The sequence below is a fragment of the Hyaena hyaena genome, unplaced genomic scaffold (assembly GCF_003009895.1).
Source record: "Hyaena hyaena isolate Hyena2069 unplaced genomic scaffold, ASM300989v1 scaffold_105, whole genome shotgun sequence".
Lineage (NCBI taxonomy): Eukaryota > Metazoa > Chordata > Mammalia > Carnivora > Hyaenidae > Hyaena > Hyaena hyaena.
Genome location: NW_024080737.1, coordinates 421,493 through 448,966, shown reverse-complemented (window position 1 = coordinate 448,966; position 27,474 = coordinate 421,493). Strand labels below are relative to the sequence as shown.

General features: G+C 38.5%; 1 protein-coding gene across 1 annotated transcript in view; it reads left to right on the top strand.

Annotated features, from left to right (window-relative positions):
* The window catches only part of PLCH1 (phospholipase C eta 1), a 206,143-nt gene that overhangs the window by 97,451 nt on the left and 81,218 nt on the right, over window positions 1-27,474 (top strand). The window contains exons 3-4 of the mRNA XM_039236058.1: window positions 20,136-20,282; window positions 22,682-22,925. Coding sequence (XP_039091989.1) covers window positions 20,136-20,282; window positions 22,682-22,925 — 391 coding nt within the window. The remainder of the gene's footprint in view (window positions 1-20,135; window positions 20,283-22,681; window positions 22,926-27,474) is intronic.

Genomic DNA, 27,474 nt, shown 5'->3' with positions numbered 1-27,474 from the left:
CTGAGCTGAGTATCATAAAACAAAACCGAGTCCTTCTGGTCACTTGTTCACCTAGGATGGACTTGGTTAAATGGCCAATAGTGGTAATTGTTTCCTAAATGCTGACAGATGCTTTTGCATTATTCATCAAAAGTTTCTTCTATCATTAGAATCACACTGCTTTCACAGTGCTGCAAATGTTTTCTGAGATTTGAAGAAGATGTAGGCCTCGTTGGTGCTTTTTTATCTTTCAGATGGGGATGGTAGGGATAAATTCTGATGTTTGAATTGCCCTTGTTCTGCTAGAGGAAAAGAATTTCTGATTACAGTACTTATCAGCAATTGGAATGCTGAATCAGTTGCACAAGTTCAAAATAGCATGCACACTGGGGCGTAATTGTTCTGTGAATAGATCTTGAAGGAAGCAGCCTTATGGGATGAGAGCCTGTATGTTGTTCATTCCTATACTGAATATTGTGACCCAGGCAGGGTGACTAGGCTGTGCATCTCCTTGTGCATCTCCTGGGTATTGACTTGTCCTGCTATCTCAAGTACTTGGTTTTCACCTGAAGCCCTAGGGGCACCTGGGTGGCTCAGTCAGTAAAGAGTCCGACTTTGGCTCAGGTCATGATCTCATGGCTTGTGAGTTCAAGCCCCGTGTCAGTCTCTGTGCTGACAGCTAGGTCAGAGCCTGGAGCCTACTTCAGATTCTGTGTCCCTCTCTCAGTCTGCCCCTCCCTGGCTCATGCCCTGTCTCTCTCTCAAGAATAAATAAAAGAACATGTAAAAAAAAATTTAACTGAAATCCTCAGTTTCAAGTGCATGCATTATGTTCAAATACAGCATACCTTGCATTTAGCAACAATTTTAGCATTATATGCAAAAGCACCATCCTATTAAATTTTTTTGAAAAAAAATTATTGTCAAATTAGCTAACATACAGTGTATACAGTGAGACACCATCCCATTTTTAAAGCTTGTAATTTATTGTTTGTTGGACATCTACTCTGTGTTCTTGTGAAGTTATCAAATTACCAGAATTCTTTCCTATATTATGTTTAGTTTTGGCTCTAAGTTGGGTGTGTCGGACATAAATGTGGACCAGTATAATTTTTTTTTTTAAATGTTTTATTTATTTCTAGGAGAGAGAGACACAGCGTGAACAGGGGAGGGTCAGAGAGAGAGGGAGTCACAGACTGAAACAGGCTCTAGGCTCCGAGCTGGCAGTCAGCACAGAGCCCGACGCGGGGCTCGAACCCATGAACCGTTAGATCATGACCTAAGCGAAAGTCGGACGCTTAACCGACTAAGCCACCCAGGCGCCCCATGGACCAGTATAATTTTTGATAGTAAACTTAGATCTGAATTTTAGGATCAGACAAATAAATTACTTTTAAAATAACGCAGATATTTTTCCCTTAAAAATTAACAATTAGAAGTTGTTTTGTAGTGAGTGATAAAGAATATTTTGAATTCTAAAATTTTCCTCCATCATATTAAAGCATTTTATTATTTGTCTTTTAATTTTCGAATCTTTTTTCAGTTCTTATTCCATATGGGCAAATAGCATATTAATTTAAAAAAATTAAGTTTTATTTTAATTAATCAGTTATTTATTTTAAACATTTTTTTTTTGAGAGAGAGAAAAAGTGAGAGCAGGGGAGGGTCAGAGAGAGAGAGAGAGAGAGAGATGGAGAGAGAGAGAATCTCAAACAGGCTCTGCAATATCATTGCAGAGCCCAACATGGGGCTTGAACCCATAAACTGTGAGATCATGTGGTGTGCTGAAACTAAGAGTTGGATATTTAGAGTCACCCAGGTGCCCCGATTAATTATTTAATTTTATTGTATTATTTAAAAAAAATCACTTGTTAACTGCACAAAAATGAAAACACAGAACAGAATAAAGAAGATTATGAGTCATCTATAGCTTTGTAATCCAGAAACAACTTTGATTGGCATTTTCGGTATAAAGGCTTTTAGTCTTTTCTCCTTTTTCCGTGATCTACAGTATATAAATGCAAGGTTAGAGCCTCACTTTTGTGTGGCTCACTTGGTGCTGGAGTCAGAAAAAAGCACATGTGGATGGTAGACACCAAATGAGGGAATAAATCCCAGAAAAAGTGAAAGGGCTTATAATAATGCTGCCTCATCTATAACACAGGGGAATCTCATGGACAACCCAAAGACCTGCTTTAGGAAGTTTACCTACCCTGAACTTGGAGTTTTAGGAGAATAAAATATTTTGATTGGATAAGTTTTCCAGACAGCTGAGTTATTCCATGATACGTTGAAAAATCTAATAAAACACTTCCAAATTATGCTCTTCAGTATTTAGCAGAAGATACTACCCATTGATTACCGTTTAAGCTAACAATTATTATTTGTCACAATTATATTGACTCTTAGTTAAATCTTAGGTTTAAATGATAAAAATCATTGTGAGATAAACATAAATTGATCCTCAGCCTTTATCCATAAAGTTCTCTTTAATTCTTTTTCATGGTAACATGGAAGAGTTGGGGTTCTTGTTTAGATCTGTTCATTGGGAACCACAAATTCATTAATCCAATGAACAAAAACGTATGGCGTCACTGTTGTGTGCCAGACACTATTCTAGGCACATGAAATCATGGGTGAATAAAACATTTTTGTCCTCATGGAACTTAGTGGACAAAACCAGGAAAAAAAACCCCCAAATAAATGGCTATTAATAATTGGTAACCAGGAGGCCTGTTCTGATTGGTTGTCAGGATCTACCTTTCTGGGTTACTTAATCTTAGACCTGAATTTCAAGAAGGACTCAGCCATGCAAATATCTTGGGAGGGGCAGGGGGCGGGGCAAAGAAGCATTCCAGGGAGAAGGAGCAGTGAGTGCAAAGTGTACTGGGGAACTGTATGGATCCTGGTGATCAATAAGAAGAGAAAAAGGAGAGACTGGCTAGAGTGATAGTATTATCACCATATTGGGGTTAGTTATACTTCCTGTGGGAGGCTATTGGATTGTTTCAAAAAGTCTAATTGATCTTTAAAAAGTACCATGTTAGCTGTGACATGGAGAATTGCTTATGGGGAGCGAGGAAGCAGGGAGTCCATCTGGAATGCCCAGACATCTAGGAGAGAGATAATGGGGCAACGGGGTTTGGATCGTGGGATTTCCATCCTGATAGACATGGTGAAGTTGGGTTGTGCATTAGATGAATTGTTAAGGCTTTGTGAAGGATAGAGAAAGGAAATAATAATGACTTCTTGATTTGGGGGTCAAACAATTGGGGGATAGTGGAGCCATTTACTAAGATGGAGAGGCTGGAGAGAAGCAGGTTTTAGGACTTATGTTTAAGTTTCTTATTAGTCATCCCACCTCTGTCATCTGGTAGTTGAACATAGAAAACTAAAATTGAAGGGAGAGAATGGTATTGGAGAGTTAACATTTGAAGTTATCTATGTGAGACCAGAATTAATACTCCGAGATAGGCCACATGGCTTGGAGTAGCATAGGAACTCAAGTTCCTTCAACATTTGGAAGCAGTTTTATTGTCCTGCCATAGAATTTTCAGTGATTCAGAATCTGCCAACAATGCCTGAGTCGCTGCTTTTTCTGAGTTCTGATATCATTTTGGAAGAAGGAAAAAACTAGTATTTGTTGAAAGTCTAATGTGTTCTGAGAATTGAGCAAGACATTTTTTGTACTTTGGTTTTGTGTTTAACATGCAAAGAGACTGGCTCAGAGTCAGTGGAGTAAGCCAGGTGACAGTGTGACTGAGCAGTGAATCCAGAATCACATGCAAGGCTTTTGCCTTGCTTTTTGCTTCATCATGTTTGCAATAGGCAGAGTTACAAAGGAGTGGCAATGTTTTCCTTTGCTTTTTCTTGTAAATTATGTGCAATTTTAAAGTAAATATAACATTGCCCATATGTTTCTAAAAAGATGTTTCAAAGCAGTACTTGCTCATGGCAAAGAGAAAAAAAATTCCTCAACAATACAAAAGATTTTAAGGTGAGAATTAAGTATCCTTATCTCTTCAAGTACTATTCTCTTTCTACAGATTCCACAGATTTTCTGAGACTGTATACATTCAAGTAGCATCATTATACCATAATGGTTGTAACTTAAAAAAATTTTTTTAATGTTTATTCATTTTTGAGAGGCAGAGAGAGACAGAGCATGAATGGGGGAGGGGCAGAGAGAGGGAGACAGAATCTGGAGCAGACTCCAGGCTCTGAGCACAGAGCTTGACATGGGGCTCTAACTCACAGACCACGAGATCATGACCCAAGCTGAAGTCGAATGCTTAACCGATTGAGCCACCCAGGAGCCCCGTTAACTATTTTTTCACTTAATAATATATCTTGGATAGTGTTCCATTTCAGCAAATTAAGATCTATGATATCCTTTTTAATGAAACTGATAATGTCTTTAATATTTCATTTTATGGTTAACCTCATGGACATTTAGATCATTTCTAGTTTGTCTTGAAACAATTACAAAGTGGCAGTGGTCAGCCATTTATCTTAACTCTACCTCTATGCTTCATTATGCCAGTATCTATAAAGGATAAATCCCTGGTATTATGATTGCAAGGTCAAAATGCATCTTTCTTTTAAATTTAGATAAATATTGCTAAATTGATTCAAGTAATATTACTTAATTTGTAATCTTATCAGCCCCACTTCATCCACAATAGCTTTAAAAAAATTTTTTTTAATGTTTTATTTATTTCTGAGAGAGAGAGACAGAGAGATAGGGGAGCAAGGGAGGGTCAGAGAGAGAGGGAGATACAGAATCGGAAGCAGGCTCTAGGCTCTGAGCTAGCTGTCAGCACAGAGCCCGACGCGGGGCTTGAACCCATGAACCGAACCGTGAGATCATGACCTGAGCCGAAGTAGGACGCTTAACCGACTGAACCACCCAGGTGCCCCTACAATAGCCTTTAATAACATTGAAGTTGGTGCTTATTAGTTTAAATATTGTTTTGTCTTGACCTTAAACTTTTAACCATGGAGGTGCCTGGGTGGCTCTGTCGGTTAAGCATCCGACTTTGGCTCAGGTCATGATCTTGTGGTTCATGAGTTCGAGCCCTGCGATGGGCTCAGTGCTGACAGCTCAGGGTCTGGAGCCTACTTCAGATTCTGTGTCTCCCTCTTTCTGACCCTCCCCTGCTCACATTCTGTCTCTCTCTCTCTAAAAAATAAATAAACATTAAAAAAATTTAAGCTTTTAACCATTAATGATGTTAAGCATTTTCTTCTATATTTTTATTGGTCATTTCATCTTTGAGTTGTGTTTATATAGATATACATATATATATATGTATATATATATATATTTTTTTTTTTGCCTATTTTTAGTTGGGTTATTTTCTGTTTTTTTCTTAATGACTTACAGGATCCCTTTATATCATAGATATTAATCCTCCATTTATTATGTATCTTTCCAAATATTTTCTTCTAGTCTGTTGTTTATTTTGAATTTTGTTTATGATTTACATAGGTATTTTTACATGTTAAATTTATCATCTTTTTCCATTAGTACTTCTGTCTTTTGTTTACATTATAGAATGTGTGGAATCCATACTCTGGAAAAGCTTCCAGGAGGATAGATAGACTTTGTTATATAACATTGCTTCGGTGTTAAAAACTGCGTAGACTCTAGTGGCTGAAACATATGTTCTGCATTTCATTGACCTGCCATGTCATGTATGATTTTCTCAACAACCTATGCTCTGACATTAAGATGGCTATCGAAGGGTCATTATTTTTCCTACCCACCTCTTACTTTTTTTTCCTGGGCTGTAACTCTTTCTTATCTTTTTTCTTTCCTGTTGTCTCTCTTTTTCACCATCAAAACTCTTGCTTCCAGTTGCTACTTCTTGCATTGCCACTGTTGTGCTTAAAATTTCCAACTCTCTTGACCCATCCCCAATATTCCTCTGCCCTCTATGACATTTTTTTTTCTCTGTCAATTCTTATATGCTTCCCAAGGTTTACTTGAAGTACTCCACCAATCATAGGGTAAGTATGCCACTTCTCAACTCTTTATTGCTGATTGGTAGTCACCCTTGCACTGCTAAAGAAGTACGGGCATGCTGATATTCACATACATGTGCATGTGTTAGTGTGTGCAGTTATTTCTGAATGGAGAGACTCAAGAATTCTTCTTGTATCCAGATAGTTATGGTTTTAATGCTGGCCTTTTTTTTTCCTGGATTGACTTTTTAGAAAACTTTATAGCACATCTGCTCTGATTATGTATGCCAACTTTGCTTGAAAGAAGCTTTCAGGTTTTTTTTTTTTTCATTTTTCTTCCATTTTTAGATTTTTCTATTTAAAAAAACGATTTAAGATCTATAGTGCAGTGATTAGAGATAGCAACTCCAATCACAATTGCTGCTAATAGGCTGTGCAAATACTCAGTTACTCAGTGATGTTTATGTGGTATTACATTAAAAAAAATGAGAAGCTTATGATATTAGGACCAGGGTTTGGATGAGGACAAATGCCTTTTGAAAAATAAACCTGAGAGGATTTTCCTAGGCATTTTCCTTACCACACAGAGATCTATTTCTATATTTTGTAGCATGGATTTTTCCCCCCACAAAAACACCTGCCCCAGAAATAAGTTGCCTGCTTTAAATGCCATATGACTTGATTTCCAACAGGCTGTGTGGCCAGATGGTGCCAGGACTGCTTTAGCTCAGAAGGTGGCCTCTGAAACCTCCTGAGAAGCCATTGGCCTGACAGCAACAAAGGCTTGGAGGGAGGGATACTTTGTTTTCTAGAGAAATGTGATCTCTTGTTCCATTTTCTGTTATTTCACTGTTTGATGGAGAGCCTTAAAATAGGACCTCAATGGGCCAAGTTAGGACAGTTTGCATGAAATCAGTTAAGCTTTTTTGTCTTTTGTTGGTGCTGCTGTTGTTTTTGACCAAAAGAGGAATCAACTTCATTAATCAGTAGTTAGTGAAGGAAATAGGGGCTCAAGTGTAAGAATTGGCATTGCGGGGTTATGAATTTGTTGGAATACAGAATAGACATTCTCTTTTAAAATGTAATTAAAGTAAATGCAGGAGGTAAGTAGACGGTGTGCTTCAAGAAATGAGTAAGACGATATTTGCTTCAACAAATACTTGCTCTGTGTATGTACTATGTGTAGCACACTGTGTCAGCACCCTATAGAGATGGCTTTTCAACTTCTGGATGGGGTGTGGGTGAGGTCAGATAAAATACTGACTGGTCATTAAGACTTAGTACTCTGTCCTACCTATTCAGCAGCTATCTACAAGTTATAACAGATCTGAGATTGTGACGTATCGAGCAGCTGCCAAGGAGACAAGAGTTTATAGAGAATGACCCTTTGAATATCAGAATTTCATATCTTCTAATCCTTGTTTAAATTGGGATGTTTCATATTTTATCGGTGGGAGGCAAAACCTTGTGCTAATGTCTTAATAGGCAACTGAGTGGTAAGTCTTTGCTTCTTTCATGTAAGTGGCTGAGTTAAGGCCCGGTGCTGTGCCTGGGAAACTGGCTCCCATTGACCACCATGCTAAGTAATGGTGTCCAGCTGTGGTCTCCAAAACTGGGTCTCAGCATTACTAAGAGGAGTTTTTAAAATGCAGATTCTTAAGAAACAAGAATTTCTGGAGATGTGGTCTAAGAGTCTGTATTTTAAAGAAAGCCAAGACTGGGGACCAGTTGCTATCTTAGGAGAAGTTGGATTTGTCCAAAGAGCACATTCAGCTTCTGTCTCCTAATAACCATGTACACTTCCATTTTGACCTAACTGCCAATCACATAATAAGCTAGCACTTTGAAATTAATGTGTAATATGGTAAACTTCTTGTTCTTTTTAACATACTCAGTAAAAATACTTTTATGCTCTGACATGACAGTGCTTATAGAACTAAGAGAAAATATCTTGCTGGCTTTCAGGAAGGTTAAGTCTTACTCATATAGCTGAATAAACTGCCCTTGCCCAGTGTCACCCAAGAAATCATCCAGGAAGATTAGGTGTAAGAAATAAATGAAACTGGCTTTCTAGTTACTAAGAACAAAAACTAGAGTCTGGGGTCACTGGGTGGCTTAGTTGGTTAAGCATCTGATTCTTGATTTCAGCTTAGCTCATGATCTCATGGTTGTGATATGAAGCCCTGCTTTAGGCTCTGTGCTGGGATGGAGCCTGCTTAAGATTCTCTCTCTCCCTCTTCCTTTCCCCATTCTCTTTCTCTCTCTAAAAACAAAACAAAACAAAACAAAAACAAAAAAATAATTAGAGTTTATTTATTTATAGATTTTCTTTTTAAGTAATCTCTACACCCAGTGTGAGGCTTGAATTCATAATCCCAAGAGTAAGAGTCGCGTGCTCTACCTACTGAAGCAACCCGGGGCCTCTAGAGTCTAATTTTTTCATGTGGCAGAGTATTTATAATTCATTTAAAATAATTACAGCTACCATTTGTACATTCTAAGTCTGGAGGAAAAATGTGCACAGGCCCAGACCAAGAACATTTGAAAAGAAAAATATATCAAGTGTTCTTATTATGATCTTCAGGGCCAGGCTTAAATTCTGTCTCCTCTGGGATTCACCTCAATTCACTCCAACCCTCCTTAGTCCTTAGTGTCCTTATTTTGTATATCCTACTCCCTATTTTATTGTTAATTTTTACATACTACTTACCAGTCTTATCATTACCAGGAAGTGGTATCACCATGATACATGAAGTTTCTAGAAGCTAGACTTGCTATGTTATAGACTCTTAGTATTTGGCACAAGAGGTCTTAGGAGTCAAGCAAACCTGATTCCTTATTTCTATAGATCAGAACATCGGAATCCAGACTGCTTAAAAAACTTACTAGTGCTGAGCCAGTTAGGGGCCTGGATAGGACATAAAGGCAGATATTCCTTGCGCTGAAATGGGGAGAGATCTGGGAAATCTGGGTACATGGTGTCAAGGCTTGTCTGCCATTTACTAGCTTTATTATCTCAGACAATTCTTCACTTCTCTGAGTCTGTTTCATTTGCTTTACAGGGAGGGGCATTTAGTTATTTCTACTTCACAGGGATATTTAGAGGAATAATTGAGATAATATGTCAGTAGTCTTAACTCTGGATTCCCAGGAAAATCCCCCATCCAGCCCCATTCTGAGAGATGGTGACTTAATTGGTATGAGATAGGGCTTTGTGTTCAACACTTCTAAGGAGGTCCCTCAGTGCTTTTGATGTGCAGCTAGAGTGGAGAACCATGAGGGAGCCTTGTTAGCTGGCAATATTCTCTGTACATAAATACTAGTATTTATTGTGGCTTGGGAATTCTGCTTCTAAATATCCAGTACAATGTCCTATCACTTAATAAATGATGGAATAAAATCTAGGCTTTTATATGTATGTATTTTATAATCATTTTGCGGAATGGTGGCAACACTGCCATTTCTTATCTTATGTTGAAGCAGAAAATTCTTTACATATTAGATGGAACTAAATTTAGAATTTATGAAATTAATCTATATCCCCTCCCCATTGAGTGATGTTAAATAAAACCAACAAAATCATATTGTTATGAATTCTCTCTTGTATCTCATTTGTTTCCCAGGGTTAACAATTATGGAGCAGAAACAGTTGTTGAATACAAAATAGGACTCATTAACAAAGACAGTGTTATCTGGAAGGCTTTAACAAACTAACCGAAAAGGTTCTGACATTTAAAAATTACAGATAAATTCTTTTCACCCTTTCTTTGATCTAAATCCCCCATACGTATTTATCAAGTTTGCAGACATATTGACTACGTGCATATAAAGTTTGCAAACAAGTTCCAAAATGTTACTGCCAACCAATTAGTTTCTAAAACCTTTCCAATAATCATCTCCACAGGAGTGATTTAGGTATTGGAAAGAAAAATCAATGAACTCTACATTGTTTGCTCTTCCCTGGGAAGAATCAGGACATAAGAGTGGAGCACTCACTCCATGGTCATTTGTAAGCACATTTAGTCATAAACTGATGTGATTTGACTTTAAGGCTCCATTGCTGGCGAGCAGGAGCTTTTCAAGTGAGGCCATTCCCTGTGAAGAACAGTTATAATTTTTATATGAAGATCGTTATAAAAATTCATGTTCTGTTAAGCTATCCAGATGTTAATCAGGTTTTTTTTTTTTAAGTTATTCTAAAAGACTTTTGGACTAACTAGAATTTTATCTTCCTGAAAGATAAGAGCTAGATCAGCTTTTTTATGGACTCGTACAGCTTAGAGGAAAATGGACTTTTAGGTTGAGGGTAGTGGGATATTCAGAGATATTCTGTGACCTTCTGAAATGCACATGGCCAGTTTGTGACAGATCTGCTTCTGCCCTGGCCCTGTGGACTGCCCCTGTGACCCAACTGCATGGCCCAACCACAAGCTGTCTCTGTCCTTACTGGGCACCGGGTCCCAAAATATGGTTTGGTCTGTGTGGAGAATCATCTGCTCTGATGATTTTAGGAAATCTCCCTTTCCTTCCTTTGAGAGAAACATTATCTGCATCATTTGGCACTTTTTCCACATAGAAATGAAATTGTTTCCAGAAGCTAATCCCTTTCAGTCACTCAGATTTACTCTAATCTGTAGAAGCTGGCAAGAAATCAATTCACATTTTTCATGTACCTTTTGCTGAAGGATTCTCTTGCAGGGGATCTGGACCTTTTTTATTTTATTTTATTTTTTTGCTGCCAATGCACAGTTTGATGAGCACTGTCCCATAATAAATGTGTTTACAAAGTAGCGCAAGCAATATTCTCATATGGCCTTAACACAGGCATAGTTGTGACCCCGTGTGTGAGAAGGTGTCTCCAGGTGACATTTAGAGCAGAGAATGAGCAGGGCCCTGGTTTTGCTTATTAGTGCTGGAGGTGATGTTGCTTCTTGGCCTTTTAAAGAACAGAGCTAGGAAACATATGCAGGTAGGTGTGTGTGTGTATGTGTGTGTGTACACATATATCCATACAAATACAAACACGCAGATAGGTCTATGTCTGTGCTCCTATTTACTTTCGTGTTTGTTTCCCTCCTCATTCTTACTGAGTTAACTGTAATTTTGAACATATAGGATACTAAGAGAGGTCCCTCCCATATCCCTTCTCCTTGATATTCTCCCATCCTTGCAGGTAACCAGCTTCATTATTTTCTGGGTTACCCTTGTGTTTGTTTTTGTAAAGACAAATATTTGTATATTTTTAAAACATTCCCAAGCTTTTCTTACACAAAAGTAGCATACCATATATATGTATATGTGTATGCATATATAGTTATTTATACTTTGCCTTTTTCACTTACTAATATCTTCTAGAAATTATTCCAGATCAGTTTATGGAGATCTTTTTTTATTCTCTTCTACAGTTATATACTAGTCCACTGTATATATGTATATATTATTTTATTCAATCAGTTTCCTATTCAGGGTCATTTTTACCCTAAATGGCTGAGGAAGAGTTTAATGTGATATGAGGGAGGGGAAAGAGAAGACAAAAAACAAATGAACACAATCATTATAGAAACCTCAAAACTATGCTGAGTGAAGGAAGCCAGACAGATAAGACTGCAGATTGTAAGATTTCCATTTATGTGAAATATCTAGAGAAGACCCATCTATGGAGATAGCTGGCTAGTGATTGTCTAGAGCTGTAGGTGAAATGGAGTATGATGGCAAGCAGACATGAGGTTTCTTCTTGGAGTCATGGACATGTTCTAAAATAAGATCAGTAGGGCTCCTGGGTGGCTCAATTAGTTAAATGACTGACTCTTGATTTCAGCTCAGGTCATGATCTCATGATCATGAGATTGAGCCCCACTTCAGGCTCTGAGCAGAGCATGGAGTCTGCTAAGATTCTCTCTTTCCCTCTTCCTCTGCCCTCCCCTGCTTGTGCACATGCTCTCTCTCTCTCTCAAAAAAAAAAAAAAAAAAAATCACAACTTGGTAGATGTACTAAAGGCATTAAATTGTACATTTAAAACAGGTGGATTTTAATGTATATAAATTGTACTGCAATATAGCTGTTACAAAATTCACATCAGGTAGTGTGTTAGACATTCCTACTAAGATGCGATGATCTCTGATTCAAGCATGGCATACAGAGTTAAACCCTCTTAGATGTCATATGCACTTAGTGGAAATTTTGGGAATCTCTCCTCTAATGATATATACTCTCTATTATACTTCAAATCAGAAGTATATTTTTTATACCATTTTCTGCTTGAAGGTTTTAGTAAACCAATAAACCCTAAGGAAATGTACTTATTTTAAATTGGCAGAAATGATTGATTTAATCCTTTCAAAGAATTGAATTCTAAAGGACCTTTTAGACTACTTTGTTAGGCCTTTCATTTTACAGATAAAACTCTGTTAAAAGTTTTAAAACTCTAATTATGTAATGTAGTTAGGAATATAGTCTTTTCTTCATTTGTTCTGCTCTTTAAATATTTATACTATTTTGTGAGGCAGCCATTAAAGTGATAATTATTAAGACTATGTAGAAACATGGAAAGCTGTTTATTACACAAATGAAAAAAAGCAGTGTGCCAAGTGACCTAAATATCTTGATTGCAACCCGTATGTCAAATTTGTGTACATATTGAAGTCTGGAGCATAAAAGACAAAAACAATATGTGTGTTATGGGTGTTTCTCTTTTCATATTCCTGAATGATGCTGTATTGTATCAAAATAAACTTCTTTTCTAAAAATATTAAGGCTACTATAGACAAAATGTAGATTCAAAGGGATTGTGCTTATGTTGGTAGCTGCCTGAATATGTGACCTGTATTTGCAGACTTTCCCAGACACCTTCCAGCCCTGGGAATGTGCGTGATAAGGTTATATCATTCTAAGCCCCTGGAACTCTACCCTTGTTTATCTGTCACTGGAAGTTTTCCTTTGTTCCCTTGTTTCTTGTCCTTTTTATGCGTGTTTGGAGAATGACTTCTATGTGGGTAGCAACTGCTATTATTTATCTCTACAGAAGGCAGAACATAAAGAAATTGGCTTGAGCTGACACTTTATGATTTCGATGACATTGGAAAAAATATTTATCTCCAACATTGAGTGAGTTACGAAGAATGACTGAGGGTGGTCCTTTTTTGGTTAGCTTTACAACTCAATGGATTGTCTACAATGAGGTTTTGAGGAAGGGAGAGATACGTTAGATGCCTCTCAAGACTCCACTGAACTTGATTTTTCAATTTGACTCTAACTAAATGGCTTTTCTATGTGATGAAAAGCAAAAGCAGCTACATAAAGAATTTAAGCATCACATTGTTTCAGATCCTAGCTCTGCCAAATACGTTTTCATCATATATGTTTGCTTACTGCAGTGGATGAAGTCTTAGCTCATGGCTGAGTTCTGGGATAAATAGAAGCTAGTGGATATTAATATGTAATATAAAGTCATGTCCACATTGAAGGATTGGATCCTACTTTCTAAAATACGTGGGTTTGGGGTGCCTGGGTGGCTCACTTGGGTAAATGTCCAACTTCAGCTCAGGTCATGATCTCGTGGTTTGTGAGTTTGAGCCTCATTTTGGGTTCTGTGCTGACAGCTCAGAGGCTGGTGCCTGCTTCGGATTCTGTGTCTCCCCTCCTCTCTCTGCTCCTCCCCTGCTCACATGCTCTGTCTCAAGAAATAAATAAATGTGACAAAAATGTTTAAAAAATAAATAAAATGTTTGGATTTCTCTGAATGACGCTTGTTGAATGTTAAGTGGTATTTATTAGCTCAAATAACTGATTATACTTCTATATCATTGTGCCTTCCTTGTTAAAGTGTTGAGATGTTATAGCCATAGCAGTTCCATTTTAGATTTAAGAAAGATGAGGGATTCTGTGAAAAGGGAAGACAAAGAAGGGGCAGTGTGAACAAAGTAGAGAACACTGTGTCAGATGTATAAGCAGCATTCGTTATTAGATCTTTGATAGTACAGTTAATTCAATTTTCCACTCTGGTTTAAACAGTTTATTTTATTCTTTCTTCCCAAAGAGACATCTTCCTGAATCATGTTTTTATCCTGCCCATCCTTTGCTCAGAAATGTCTAGTGAATCTCTCATTGCCAAAGGATTAAGATCTTATTCTACCACATCCCAGCTCCCTACAACCTACTTGTATCCAGCCCATGGAATCATTTGTCTAGTCACTTTCCTTTTGAGTCACACTTGCAAAGTTGGAGACCCATTGTTCCCTATCCTCTGAGCTTACCTCTATTCTTTTCTGTCCCCAGGCACTATTGATAATACTGTGTTATCACCACACTTTCTCCCATTCCAGACCACTTATTTTCCTTTCTCTGTAGACTCCCACAATATTTCTGTCAATAATACAACCGTAATAGTAGCTACCATTTATAGTGTTTATGATATGCCAGGCACTGTTTTTAGTACTTTACATGAATTGGCTCATTCAATCCTCAAAATTTCAAGATTATTATCCTCATTTTATTGATAGGGAAATGGAAGCACACAGGGATTAGGTAACTTGCCCAAGGTCAAAAAGCTAGTGAAGTGGCAGATCTGGAATTTTACCTCAAGTTGTCTAGATTCAGACTCTGTGTTTTTGACCATAGCTCTAAACTACCATTAATAAATTTTTCCTTTTAGATGTTTTATTTTCTTAAAATTTAACCAGTTTAAGGCAAGGACAAAGTCTCCTTGTTCTCTGCTTTACCTGTGTTCTCTTGCTTATGTTTGCGGGTCCATTTCTGGGTTGTCTATTCTGTTCCACTAATCTGAGTGTCTGTTTTTGTGCCAGTACCATACTGTCTTGATGATTACACCTTTGTAATACATCCTGAAGTCTGGAATTGTGATGCCTCCAGCTTTGGTTTTCTTTTCCAGGATTGTTTGTGCTATTTGGGATCTTTTCTGGTTCCATACAAATGTTAGGATTGTTTGTTCTAGCCCTGTGAACAGAGATTGGTATTATTTCTTTCTTTCCTTATTATTTTTTTTTTTTTTACAAATAGTTTATTGTCAAATTAGTTTCCACATAACACCCAGTGCTCATCCCCACGAGTGCCCTCCTCCATACCCCCCTCCCCCTCCCCCCCACATCCATCAGTCCTCAGTTTTTGCCAGCATTCAAGAGTCTCTCATGGTTTGCCTCTCTCCCTTTCCCCCACCATTTCCGCCCTTCTTCTCCCCCTTGTTCCTCCGTCAAGTTCCTCCTAATCCTCCTATACGTGCAAACATATGATATTTGTCCTTCTCTGCCTGACTTATTTCGCTCAGCATAACACCCTCAAGGTCCATCCATGTTGCTACACATGGCCAGATTTCATTGTTTCTCATTGCCATGTAGTATTCCATGGTATAGATAAACCACATCTTCTTGATCCATTCATCTGTTGATGGACACTTAGGCTCTTTCCATGTTTTAGCTATTGTGGAGAGTGCTGCTATGAACATTGGGGTACATGTGCTCCTATGCCTCAGCATTTCTGTATCCCTTGGGTAAATTCCTAGCAGTGCTATTGCTGGGTCATAAGGGAGTTCTATTGTTAGTTTCCTGAGGAACCTCCACACTGTTTTCCAGAGGGGCTGTACCAGTTTACATTCCCACCAACAGTGTAGGAGGGTGCCCGTTTCTCCACATCCTCGCCAGCATCTAGAGTTCTCTGATTTGCTCATTTTAGCCACTCTGACTGGCGTGAGGTGGTATCTCAGTGTGGTTTTGATTTGTATTTCCCTGATGAGGAGGGATGCTGAGCATCGTTTCATGTGTCTGTTGGCCATCTGGATGTCCTCTTTGGAGAAGTGTCTGTTCATGTCTTCTGCCCATTTCTTCACTGGGTTGTTTGTTTTTCGGGCGTGTAGTTTGGTGAGTTCCTTATAGATTCTGGATATTAACCCTTTATCTGATATGTCATTTGCAACTATCTTTTCCCATTCCGTTGGTTGCCTATTAATTTTCTGGGTTGTTTCCTTGGCTGTGCAGAAGCTTTTAATCTTGATGAGGTCCCAACAGTTTATTTTTGCTCTTGATTCCCTTGCTTTTGGGGATGTGTCAAGTAAGAAGTTGCTGCGGTGGAGGTCAAGGAGGTTGTTTCCTGCTTTCTCCTCTAGGGTGTTGATAGTTTCCTGTCTCACGTTCAGGTCCTTTATCCATTTTGAGTTGATTTTTGTGCATGGTGTGAGAAAATGATCTAGTTTCATTCTTCTGCATGTTGCTGTCCAGTTCTCCCAACACCATCTGTTAAAAAGGCTGTCTTTTTTCCATTGGATATTCTTTCCTGCTTTGTCAAAGATCAGTTGGCTGTATACTTTTGGGTCCACTTCTGAGTTCTCAATTCTGTTCCATTGGTCTATGTGTCTGTTTTTGTGCCAATACCATACTGTCTTGAGGATGACAGCTTTGTAGTAGAGGCTGAAGTCTGGGATGGTGATACCTCCCGTTTTGGTTTTATTTTTCAGTATTACTTTGGCTATTCGGGGTCTTTTGTGGTTCCATACAAATTTTTGGATAGTTTGTTCTAGTTTTGAGAAGTATGCTGGTGCAATTTTGATTGGAATTGCATTGAATGTGTAGAGTGCTTTAGGTAGTAATGACATCTTAACTATATTTATTCTTCCTATCCATGAGCATGGAATGTTTTTCCATTTCTTTGTGTCTTCTTCAATTTCCTTCATAAGTTTTCTATAGTTTTCATCATACAGATCTCTTGTATCCTTGGTTAGGTTTATTCCGAGGTATTTTATGGTTTTTTGTGCAATTGTGAATGGGATCAGTTTCTTGATTTCTCTTTCTGTTGCTTCATTGTTGGTGTATAGAAATGCAACCGATTTCTGTACGTTGATTTTGTACCCTGCAACTTGGCTGAATTAGATTGGTATTATTTCGATGGGGATTGCATTGAAAAAGTAGATTGCTTTGGGTAGTTTCGACATTTTAACAATATTTGTTCTTCCAATCCATGAGCATGGAATATTTTTCCTTTTTTTGTGTGTTTTCTTCAATTTCTTTCATAAGCTTTCTATACTTTTTCAGTGTATAGATTTTTCACTTCTTTGGTTAGGTTTGTTCCTAGATAGTGTGTGGGATTTGGTGCAATTGTAAATGAGATTGATTCCTTGGTTTCTCTTTCTGCTGCAACTGATTTCTGTGCTTTGATTTTATATCCTGCGACTTTGCTGAATTCATGCATCAGTTCTAGCAGTTTTTTGGTGGAATCTTTTGGGTTTTCCATATAGAATATCGTGCCATCTGTGAAGAGTGAAAGCCTGACCTCCTCTGGGCCAATTTGAATGCCTTTTATTTCTTAGTGTTGTCTGATTGCTGAGGCTAAGACTTCCAATACTATGTTGAATAACAGTGGTGAGGGGCACCTGGGTGGCTTAGTCGGTTAGGCGTCTGACTTTCGCTTAGGTCATGATCTCGCAGTTTGTGGGTTCGAGCCCCGCGTCGGGCTCTGTGCTGACTGCCAGCTCAGAGCCTGGAGCCTGCTTCTGATTCTGTATCTCTTTCTCTCTCTGACCCTCCCCTGCTCATGCTGTCTCCCTCTCCCTCTCTCCTAGAAATAAATAAAACATTAAAAAAAATTAAAAAAAAAAATAACAGTGGTGAGAGTGGACATCCCTGTCATGTTTCTGACCTTAGGGGGAAAGCTGTCCGTTTTTCCCCATTGAGTGTGATATTAGCAGTGGGTTTTTCTTATATGGCGTTTATAAGAAAAACCCTACTTTCTTGAGGGTTTTATCCAGAAAGGATGCTGTATTTTGTCAAATGCTTTTTCTACATCTATTAAAAGGATCATATGGTTCTTGTCCTTTATTTTATTAATGTGATGTATCACATTGATTGGTTTTCAGATGTTGAACCAGCTCTGCATCCCAGGTATAAATCCCACTTGACTGTGATGAATAATAAATGTATTGTTGGATCCGGTTGGCTAGTATCTTCTTGAGAGTTTTTGTGTCCATGTTCATCAGGGAAATTGGTCTGTAGTTCTCCTTTTTAGTGGGGTCTTTGGTTTTAGAATAAAAATTATTACTTTTGAAAAAAGATTTTAAAGTAATCTCTACACCCAACATGGAGCTCAAACTTAACAACACCAGGATCAAGAGTCACATGTGCTACTGACTGAGCCAGCCAAGTGCCCCCATGTGACCTATTATAATTGATGGTCACTCAAGTTCCTAGGTCTTTCTAGGAGTTTTGGCTTTGTTGATTTGACTTGATTCACTGATACTCTCTTTTGTTTCTCTAATTACTGGTGTGAGATGGTCAGTGTGGCTGCCAAGAACTCAAATCTGGGCTTTTGTTACCTAAATGAATGGTGCTCAGTAGTGGGTGCTCTATGGAGGGTGGGTGCTTGGTCAGTGTGGCTGCCAAGTATTCAAATCTGGGCTTTTGTTACCTAAATAAATGGTGCTTATTTCCTAATGCATGCAAAACCAAATCTCAAATTTTGTTCTGTGCTTCAAAGTAAATACTTTAAGTTTGTGTTTGTCTTCTGAAGCCATATTTTCATTACTTTTGGATATCTGATATGTCAAGTAAAATGAGAATGAGCAACCTATACTTCACTTTCCTTGCAATATCAAATCCTAAAGCGATACTTAATACTATGCAGTTCCTCCTTAATTTCTTTGGAAAAGAAAAGGCTCCTCATGTGAAGAACAGTGAAAGTTGGTTGCGTTGAAGTTACTTTTAGTGAGTACCTTGCACATACAATGTTCAGCTTTAAGATCACATTATCTCTCTTGGTAAAGGCAAGATACTTAGTCGAGAAAGCTGAAGTCTGATGTTGCTGGAGTCTCTTTTCTGTTTCATTCATCTGTTTCTAACAGCATACTGCTTGATAAGAAAGGTACTCAGAGCCAGATGTTTCTAGTGCTCTAGCGGTTATTTACGTGCCTGTGTATTAGCTGGTGAAATAAATCTATCTCTGGCTAATATAATAAGAAAGTATTTGGAAGAGTATTGGTTAACTTACAGAATAAAGGGAAAGCATCAGCCTCAGGGATAACCTTAACAGCTATGGCATCGTAAGGTGGCCAAGCAAGAGCATCTCTTAAGTCTTGGCCATTGAAACAACTCAATTCTGTTTTCTTTCAATGGTCAGATCAGGATTTGTGTTCTTTGGAAGGGAGTCAAATTTGCTCTTAGCTTAAGTTAGACAGGTGCCCATTTCTTAGTTGGGGGCCACCAGTAGCACATGAAATGGGAAAAGAGTATTTCCAGTTACCAAAGAAGGGGAAACAGGAAACATTGTTAGATGCCCATTTCTAACAGGGCTTATCTCAAAGCAGAGAGGATTTAAGTGATAGTTAAAAAAGATATTTTATTTTATTTATTTATTTTTTACAGTTTATTTATTTATTTTGAGGGGCAGTAGGAGAGGGAGGGAGAGAATCCCAAGGAGATTCTGCGCTATGAGCACAGACATGAGTTCACAAACTGTGACATCATGAGTTGGACACTTAACCCAATTAACCACCCCGGTGCCTCTAAATGATAATTTTAACTTCGACAATGGTGATCTGAATATTACCTGAATTCAACCACTGAGCTATTCTTCTAGGTGGAAAATGTTAGCAGTTAATTTCATTAATCAACAGTTTTATGTTCAATTGTGAAAATATGATTTTTTTTCTGATCACATTTAAAAAATGATATTTATCTATTTTCAAATGTATCCAAGAATATAATAATATGAACCCATAAGTAACCATTATTCAACTTCAAAAATTGTTAGCATTTTGTCAATCTTGTTTCCATTGATTGTATTTGAAAACATTATCATAAGATGTTCTTACAACTGGCTATATAAAAACTCACAAGACTTGATACGAAGTCTGAGAATTGTCTTATGAATATAATTCCAGGTATCAAATGATCAGTCTCATAAAAAAGAAAAAAACATGTTGCTTGTTAGAATAAAAGATGGCTCTATGCAGCATTAGTGCATTGTTTATCTGGAAGTAGAATTTTATTTCAATCAGGAAGGCTTTTTACCGGCTTAAGACTGGTAAATCAATTCCTTAATAGCTCTTTCTGGATTTCCTTTACCCACTTTGTCTTCTGGTCCTTAACATCTTTAGGGGTGAATCAGAGATTTTATTTGACAGTGAAATTTCTGAACACCAATCTGCATGTGCATTGTATAAGAGCTGAAAGTGTTCTTATGTCTTTTGTAGTTGAAAGATGCATGAGTGTGATGCAGTCCGGGACACAAATGATCAAACTGAAACGTGGGACCAAAGGGCTTGTCCGGCTCTTTTACCTGGATGAACATCGGACCCGCCTCCGATGGAGACCCTCTAGGAAGAGTGAGAAGGCAAAAAGTAAGACCAACCTTTGAATTCTTTTCGTGGCTTGATATAGTAATATGTGGGTTATATTGGCTGGGCTCTTTGACAGCCTCAGATCTTTGAAACTTTGATATTTTTTGCAAGTTTTGGGGTCAGTTGCTAAAGGATGCAGAAAGACTGAATAAGTAGTGACCATTTTTGCCTTTTTAATTCTTTGGAAGTTTCAGTCCATAAAAGTTTTCTTACCCATGCATGCCGTAAATGTTAACATTTCCCATGTTGGAGACATAATATATTTTTTAGTGATGTTTTATAGACTGAGGCCTTTTATTATATTTTTTTTTTATAAAAGGTGAAGGATATCATAGATCCAATAGGCTTTAAAGTGTATCGCATTATTCTGAGCACAGTAACTGATTAGTGAATTAACAAAATTGTTTTAATTGATCAAGCAAAGAGCTTTGATCTGTCTCTTACTTAAGCCCTCTTTCCCATGCCTTATACAGTCAGCACCAAGTCCGTGTTGGGTCCCATGCAATGGCTCTCTCATCTTCTTCCTTTCCATTTTCATAGGAACTTCCTTGGTCTGTGGTCTCGTCACCTTTGAGCTTGTTGAGAAACTTCCTAACCAATCTCCATTTTGCTACTTTCTTCTGCTTTTGTCTGTTAAGATACTTTCATCTTCAAGTAGCACAGGACTTTGACTAAATTAGGCTGACAGGATAAATATATCATCTCACGTAACAAGACAGAGATCAGCAGGCCCAGGCATGGGACCTTGAGCCTTTAGCTCTGTTTTCCCAAGTACTCTTGGCTCTGTCCCTTGTGTGTTGGCCCTGTAGTCAAGGCAGCAGCAACATAGTACTTCCTTTTCAGGAGAGAGGACCTCTTTCCATAATTTTCTCTCAAAGCAGACTACCCATGTCTCCTTGGTTAGAACTGAGTTACATTCTTACACCCAGAGTAATCACAAGAAATAGGAATGGGGTCACCCCCATGGCTTAGACTCACCAGAACTTGCCCCAGAGTGGGTATGGGCTCATTTCCCTGTGAATCATTTGGAGAATGAGTTGATACCAGAAGAAAATGATGACTTTGCCATTAAGGCAGAGTGGAAGAGATGGTATAGAGATGGTTCAGTAAGATTACAACCCTTCTGATTCATGCTTAAAAACAAGCAAACAAATAAAAAAGTACCATCCCTGCTGGTGCTTCTTTGATCCAAACTTGCAGTGTTCCTCTTACCTGTATGATGCTAATCTTTGGTCTCTTGTATCAGGCTGTCTCTGATCTAGCCTCTACCTACCTTTCTAGCTTTATCTCCCCTTCCTCCCTCTCTTGAGCTTTACAGCTTGGCGTAAATGGCCTATTTAATATCCCTGGAGTGGATCTCATGTTTTTCTATCTTATGCTGTTTCTGCTGGGGTGCCACCTCTCTCCCTCTCCAAGCCCCGCTCTACCTTCACCATCCTCGCATTCTTTCTCTAAATACTAGTTACATTTAGCTATGCTATTTGGTTACCCCCAATTTTTTTCCTCCCAATTTTTAACTGTCTTCTTATATGTATTGTAAAACTCCAAGGTTGGTTTGAGGTCTTTGTATGTTTTCCCTGTGCAAATATGTAAACTATAAATTTGATGTATTCATAGTCTCCTTTTTCTACGAGTCTTTTGCAAACATCGATCTTCCTATCATAAATTTCAACAGATTCTGACTCAAAGCTTGAGAGGGCATTACCCAGGCTGCTCAGGAAGGTAAAGTGGTATTTGCAGAGGGCTCCTGGCAGGAAATGATAGGGCTTGTAGTTCACATTTGAACTTAATACCACGATTCACAGACAGTGAATTTGTTCATGCTTTTTTTTTTTTTTTAATGCTCATTTATTTTTGAAAGAGAGAGGGAGAGACAGAGCACAAGAGAGGGAGTGGCAGAGAGAGAAGGAGACACAGAATCTGAAACAGACTCCAGGCTTGAGATGTCAGCACAGAGCCCGATGTGGAGCTCAGACTCACAAACTGTGAGATCATGACCTGAGCTGAAGTCAGATGCTCAACCAACTGAGCCACCCAGGAGCCCCATGTTCATGCTTATTTTTTAAAAAAAATTTTAAATGTTTTTTTATTTATTTCTGAGAGAGAGAGGGAGAAAGAGCATGAGCAGGGGAGGGTCAGAGAGAGAGGGAGATACAATCTGAAACAGGCTCCAGGCTCTGGGCTAGCTGTTAGCACAGAGCCCGACGCAGGGCTCGAACCCACAAACCGTGAGATCATGACCTGAGCTGAAGTCGGACTCCCAACCGACCGAGCCACCCAGGCACCCCAGTTCATGCTTATTTTTAAAATTTAAGATGATTTTGGTACTTTTTTTCTTAATCCTTAATCCTTTTACATATCTTCACCTGCCATGTAACTGCATTCCACTTTCCTCACAGTACTTATTGACTCCATTTACAAAGTCACCGAAGGTCGACAGTCTGAAATATTCCACAGACAAGCTGAGGGCCACTTCGATCCCAGCTGCTGCTTTACCATCTACCATGGCAACCACATGGAGTCTCTGGATCTCATCACCTCCAACCCTGAGGAGGCTCGCACCTGGATCACAGGGCTCAAGTACCTCATGGCCGGCATCAGTGATGAAGATTCCCTTGCCAAGCGGCAGAGGACCCATGACCAATATCCTCCCTAGAATGTTAATTTTGAGCTGTGTGTGTGTGTGTGTGTTTGTGTATTAGGCTGTATTTTATTTTTTCCTATAATTTTGAGGCTTAAAGCTACTTTTCTTCCTTTCTCTTTCTTTACCCTTAGCACTTTTCTGCTCCCTCCTCACTCTCACCCCAAGTAAGTGAATGTGTAGAACATATAGAAAGTTAAGCTTGCGTGAACTCAGGAGCAGACTTCTTCTGAGGAGATTGAATTTAGCTCCACAATCTGAGAGGGTCTCCAAATGCAGCCTAATGTTTCCTAAGAGAGATTAGGTAGCTGGGAAAACTGTTTATTTGATTACAAATCCTGCTTTGTAATTAAGTTCGTTTAGTTGAACAAGTACTTTTTGAGTTCCATTTACACACACGGTATTAAGCTCCTTCCTGCTTTTTCTCTCACTTTTTAATTTACAGTGTAGAAACTGATTGATACTGAAGGGGAAGTCATTTTTTATTTTAATACCATTTGCTTTCTCTAAATTCTTCCAGAAACTGAGAGACTCATTTGAGTCCCCTTCTTAATTAAACTCATTCTCGAGGTCCTGTGGTGCTGACAAGATAAATAGTTAACATGTTTGGTTTGAAGGCACCTCTTCTGCTGCTATTGAGCTGGTCATGTGACATGGCCTTTTTGGCCTCAATTTCCTTATGTGTAAAGTGAAGCAGGCAATAGAGTTGTTGACCGTTTTGGTTCCCTTCTGCACGTCTTAAAGGGTCTTAAAACACGTGTGCCCCCTGTCTATGAAGGGAGTAGTTCTCCTTCCCTGCTGTCATTGGAATGTGTGTCCTGATTTTTTCCCCCAGCGTAGTGATAAATTTGTGCTGCTCTAGTTATAACTCCACACCCAGGGTATTGTTTGAGCAGAGTGGAAATATTCAGCCCATGAAAGGATTTTTGACAGTGGGAAGGTCTGAGCTGATGAGCCATGATATTTTCATCAATATTCACAGCATGCAGATAAAGGCACCTGGGATTCATAAATGAACAAAATGCAAACATAGAAAGGAACTTTCTGTGCTTTGTTCTGTTAATTTGGTTCTTAAGTCCTTAACATTTGGAAAAAAAACAAACAGAAATGCTGAATAAAATTGCGTTCAGGGCCAAGCCACAGAATCATATTAACAGTGCCTTGAACTAAAACAATATTCATTGTTCATGAACAGGAGGTGTGAGACAGGGCAGGTCAAGAGTTGGTTAATCAGTGGCTCAGTGATGTCAGCCGAGAACTAGGTTCTGCCGTTCTCAGCATGTTGGCGTGGTCCTTAGGTGGATTGCCCCTAGGTCAGATGAGGCACAGCTACTTTGGCAGCAGCTCCAAACACATCCCTGCCCAGAGGGAGCATAGTTTCTTCTCGCAAAGCTTCTTTCTAAGAGCAAAGTAGATCTTTCCAGGCCGTGCTTCCCCCACCTCCCCTTGCCCAAGAATAAATCTCATCATCCGCTAGAATTGCTATTGCAGGTCCATTCCTGAGCCAGACTTCGATAAATCAGTTAACATAATTGGACTTTGATCTCAAGACTCTTGCATACTTAAAAACTTCATCTTAATGTGTATTTATTTTTAAGAGAGAGGGAGACACAGGATCTGAATCTCAGCACAGAACTGGACACGGGGCTTGAATTCACAAACAGTGAGATCATGACCTGAGCCAAAGTCAGACGCTTAACCCGCTGAGCCATCTAGGTGCCCCTGAAAACTATTTTTCAAAACAAAACACATTTGTAAGAAAGAGTAGTGTTCCTTTCCACTTTGCAAGTCTCTTTAATGCCTACCTGGATAAAACATATATTCTCCTGTCTGTTTCTGCCTTCAATCTGTGTGTTGTATTGTTTTAGAATTGCATGAAGAAAATTTAGCCTCACACACATAAATAGTTGGAAAAGGGGGCTACTCTTGGTTATGTGGACTCTTTGGATTATACTTTGGGGACAGCTATACTAAGGCTCATCAAGATATTCTTCTGCCTCCGTTAAAGCCCATGGTTCTGTTATACCTGAACAAAATAGAGGTTCTTCAACAAGGAAGAAAGAAGGAAAATTGCCGTAGGGGAGGACAACCAATTCTAGAAGTTATTATCTTCTCCCAGTCAACTAGAACAAGTTCACAATATTCCAGAGCCTTTCATAAGCCTTGAAGTAGACCAGTGAGAGAAATGGGCGTATTTCTTTTTAAATGGTGGCAAAATTTCCCCCTTTATTAGATCTTTATAGTTACCTGAAAAATGCATGCTCATTGCAGTAAGCCTAAAAATACAAAGCTGCATAAAGAAAGGAATAATAATCTTGACCCCTGTGTATCTTTTGCACCTTCTTCTCCAAGGTTACTGATGTTAACAACTTGATGCACACCCTTATCTCTCCCATCCTGTTTTTGAATCAGGGTGTTTGTTTTTCTGTTGTTGAGTTTTAAGAGTTCTGTATATTCTGGATATTAATCACTTATCAGTGACATGATTTGAAAATATTTTCTTCCATTCTGTTGGTCTTTTAAAAAAAATTTTTTTAATGTTTTATTTATTTCTAGGAGAGAGAGAGAGAGAGAGACAACGTGAGCAGTGGAGGGTCAGAGAGAGAGGGAGTCACAGACTGAAACAGGCTCCAGGCTCTGAGCTGGCAGTCAGCACAGAGCCCGATGTGGGGCTCGAACCTACGAACCGCAAGATCATGACCTAAGCGAAAGTCGGACGCTTAACTGACTAAGCCACCCAGGCGCCCCACCATTCTGTTGGTCTTTTTACTTTATTGATAGTGTTCTTGGTGCACAAAATTTTTAAATTTTTCCTTAAGTCCAGTTTGTCTCTTTTTTCTAACATTTATTTATTTTTGAGAGAGACAGAGGGGCAGGGGAGGGGCAGAGAGAGAGCAAGACAGAATCTGAAGCAGGCTCCAGGCTCTGGGTTGTCAACTCCGAGCCTGATGAGGGGCTCGAACCCATGAGATCATGACCTGAGATCATGACCTGAGTCGAAGTCAGACACTTAACTAACTGAGCCACCCAGATGCCCCTATCTGTTTTTTCTTTTGCCACCTGTGGTTTGGTGTTATGCTCAAGAAATGATTGCCAAATCTCATGCAGCGAAGATTTTGTTCTCTTTTCTGTTAAAAGTTTTATTGTTTTAGGTCTCATATTCATGTCCTTAATCCATTTGAGTTAATTTTTGTGGATAGTGTTAGGTAATGATCCAGCTTCATTCTCTGGCATGTTGATACCTAAGTTTTCCAGGCCCATTTGTTGAAAAGACTGTCCTTTTTCCGTAAAATGGTCTTGGCAGCCTTGTCAGAAATCATGTGACCATCGATGTGAGGGTTTATTTCTGGGCTTTTTATTTTTTTTATTTTTTTATTTTTATTTTTATTTTTTAAAATTTTTTAATGTTTATTTGTTTCTAGGAGAGAGAGAGAGACAGCGCGAGCAGGGAAGGGTCAGAGAGAGAGGGAGTCACAGACTGAAACAGGCTCCAGGCTCCGAGCTGGCAGTCAGCACAGAGCCCGACGCGGGGCTCGAACCCACGAACCGCGAGATTATGACCCAAGTGAAAGTCGGACGCTTAACCGACTAAGCCACCCAGGCGCCCCAGGGCTTTTTAAATTCTATTGGTTTATATATTTGTCTTCATGCTAATATAATGCTGTTTTGATTGTTGTAGCTTTGAGATAAGTTTTGAAATCAGGAAGTGTGAGTCTTTCAATTTTGTTCTTTTTCAAGATGGTTTGGCTACTCAGAGTCCCTTGGTATTCCATACGAATTTTAGGATGGGTTTTTCTATTTCTGCAGAAAATGTCATTGGGATTTGGATAGAAATTGCGTTGAATCTGTCGATTGCTTTGAGTAGTATTGACATTTTAACTAAATTGTCTTCCAATCCGTGAATGTCAGATGTGTTTTCATTTAGCTATGTTTTCTTAACATTTTTTCAGCAATGTTTTGTAGTTTTCACTGTGCAACTTTTTTACCTCCTTTATTCCTAAGTATTTTATTATTTTGATTTGATTGTAAATGAAATTGTTTTTGTAATTCCTTCTCAGATTGTTATTGTTCATATATAGAAATGCAACTGATTTTTGTGTGTTGACTTTGTATCCTGCTACTTTCCTGAATTCATTTATCCTAACAGCTTTTTTTGTGGGTCTTTAAGATTTTCTATTTATAAGATCATATCATCTATACAAACATTATTTTACTTCTTTCCAATTTGGATGCCCTTCCTTCCTTTCTCCTTCCCTCCCTTTGCTTAATTGCTCTGGCTAAAACTTAGTACTGTGTTGAATAAAAATGGTGAAAGCTGTCACCCTTGCCTTGTTCCTGATTTTAGAGGAAAAGCTTTCAGTCTTTCATTATTGAGTATGATATTTACTGTGGGTTTTTTTTCATATGTGGCTTTTATTATGTGGAGGTAGCTTTGTTTTATTCCTATTGTGTTGAGTGTTTTTATTATGAAAGGGTATTGAATATCGTCACATTTTTTTTCTGTATCAGTTGGGATGATCATGTGTTTTTTTCCATCAGTATGTTGATGTG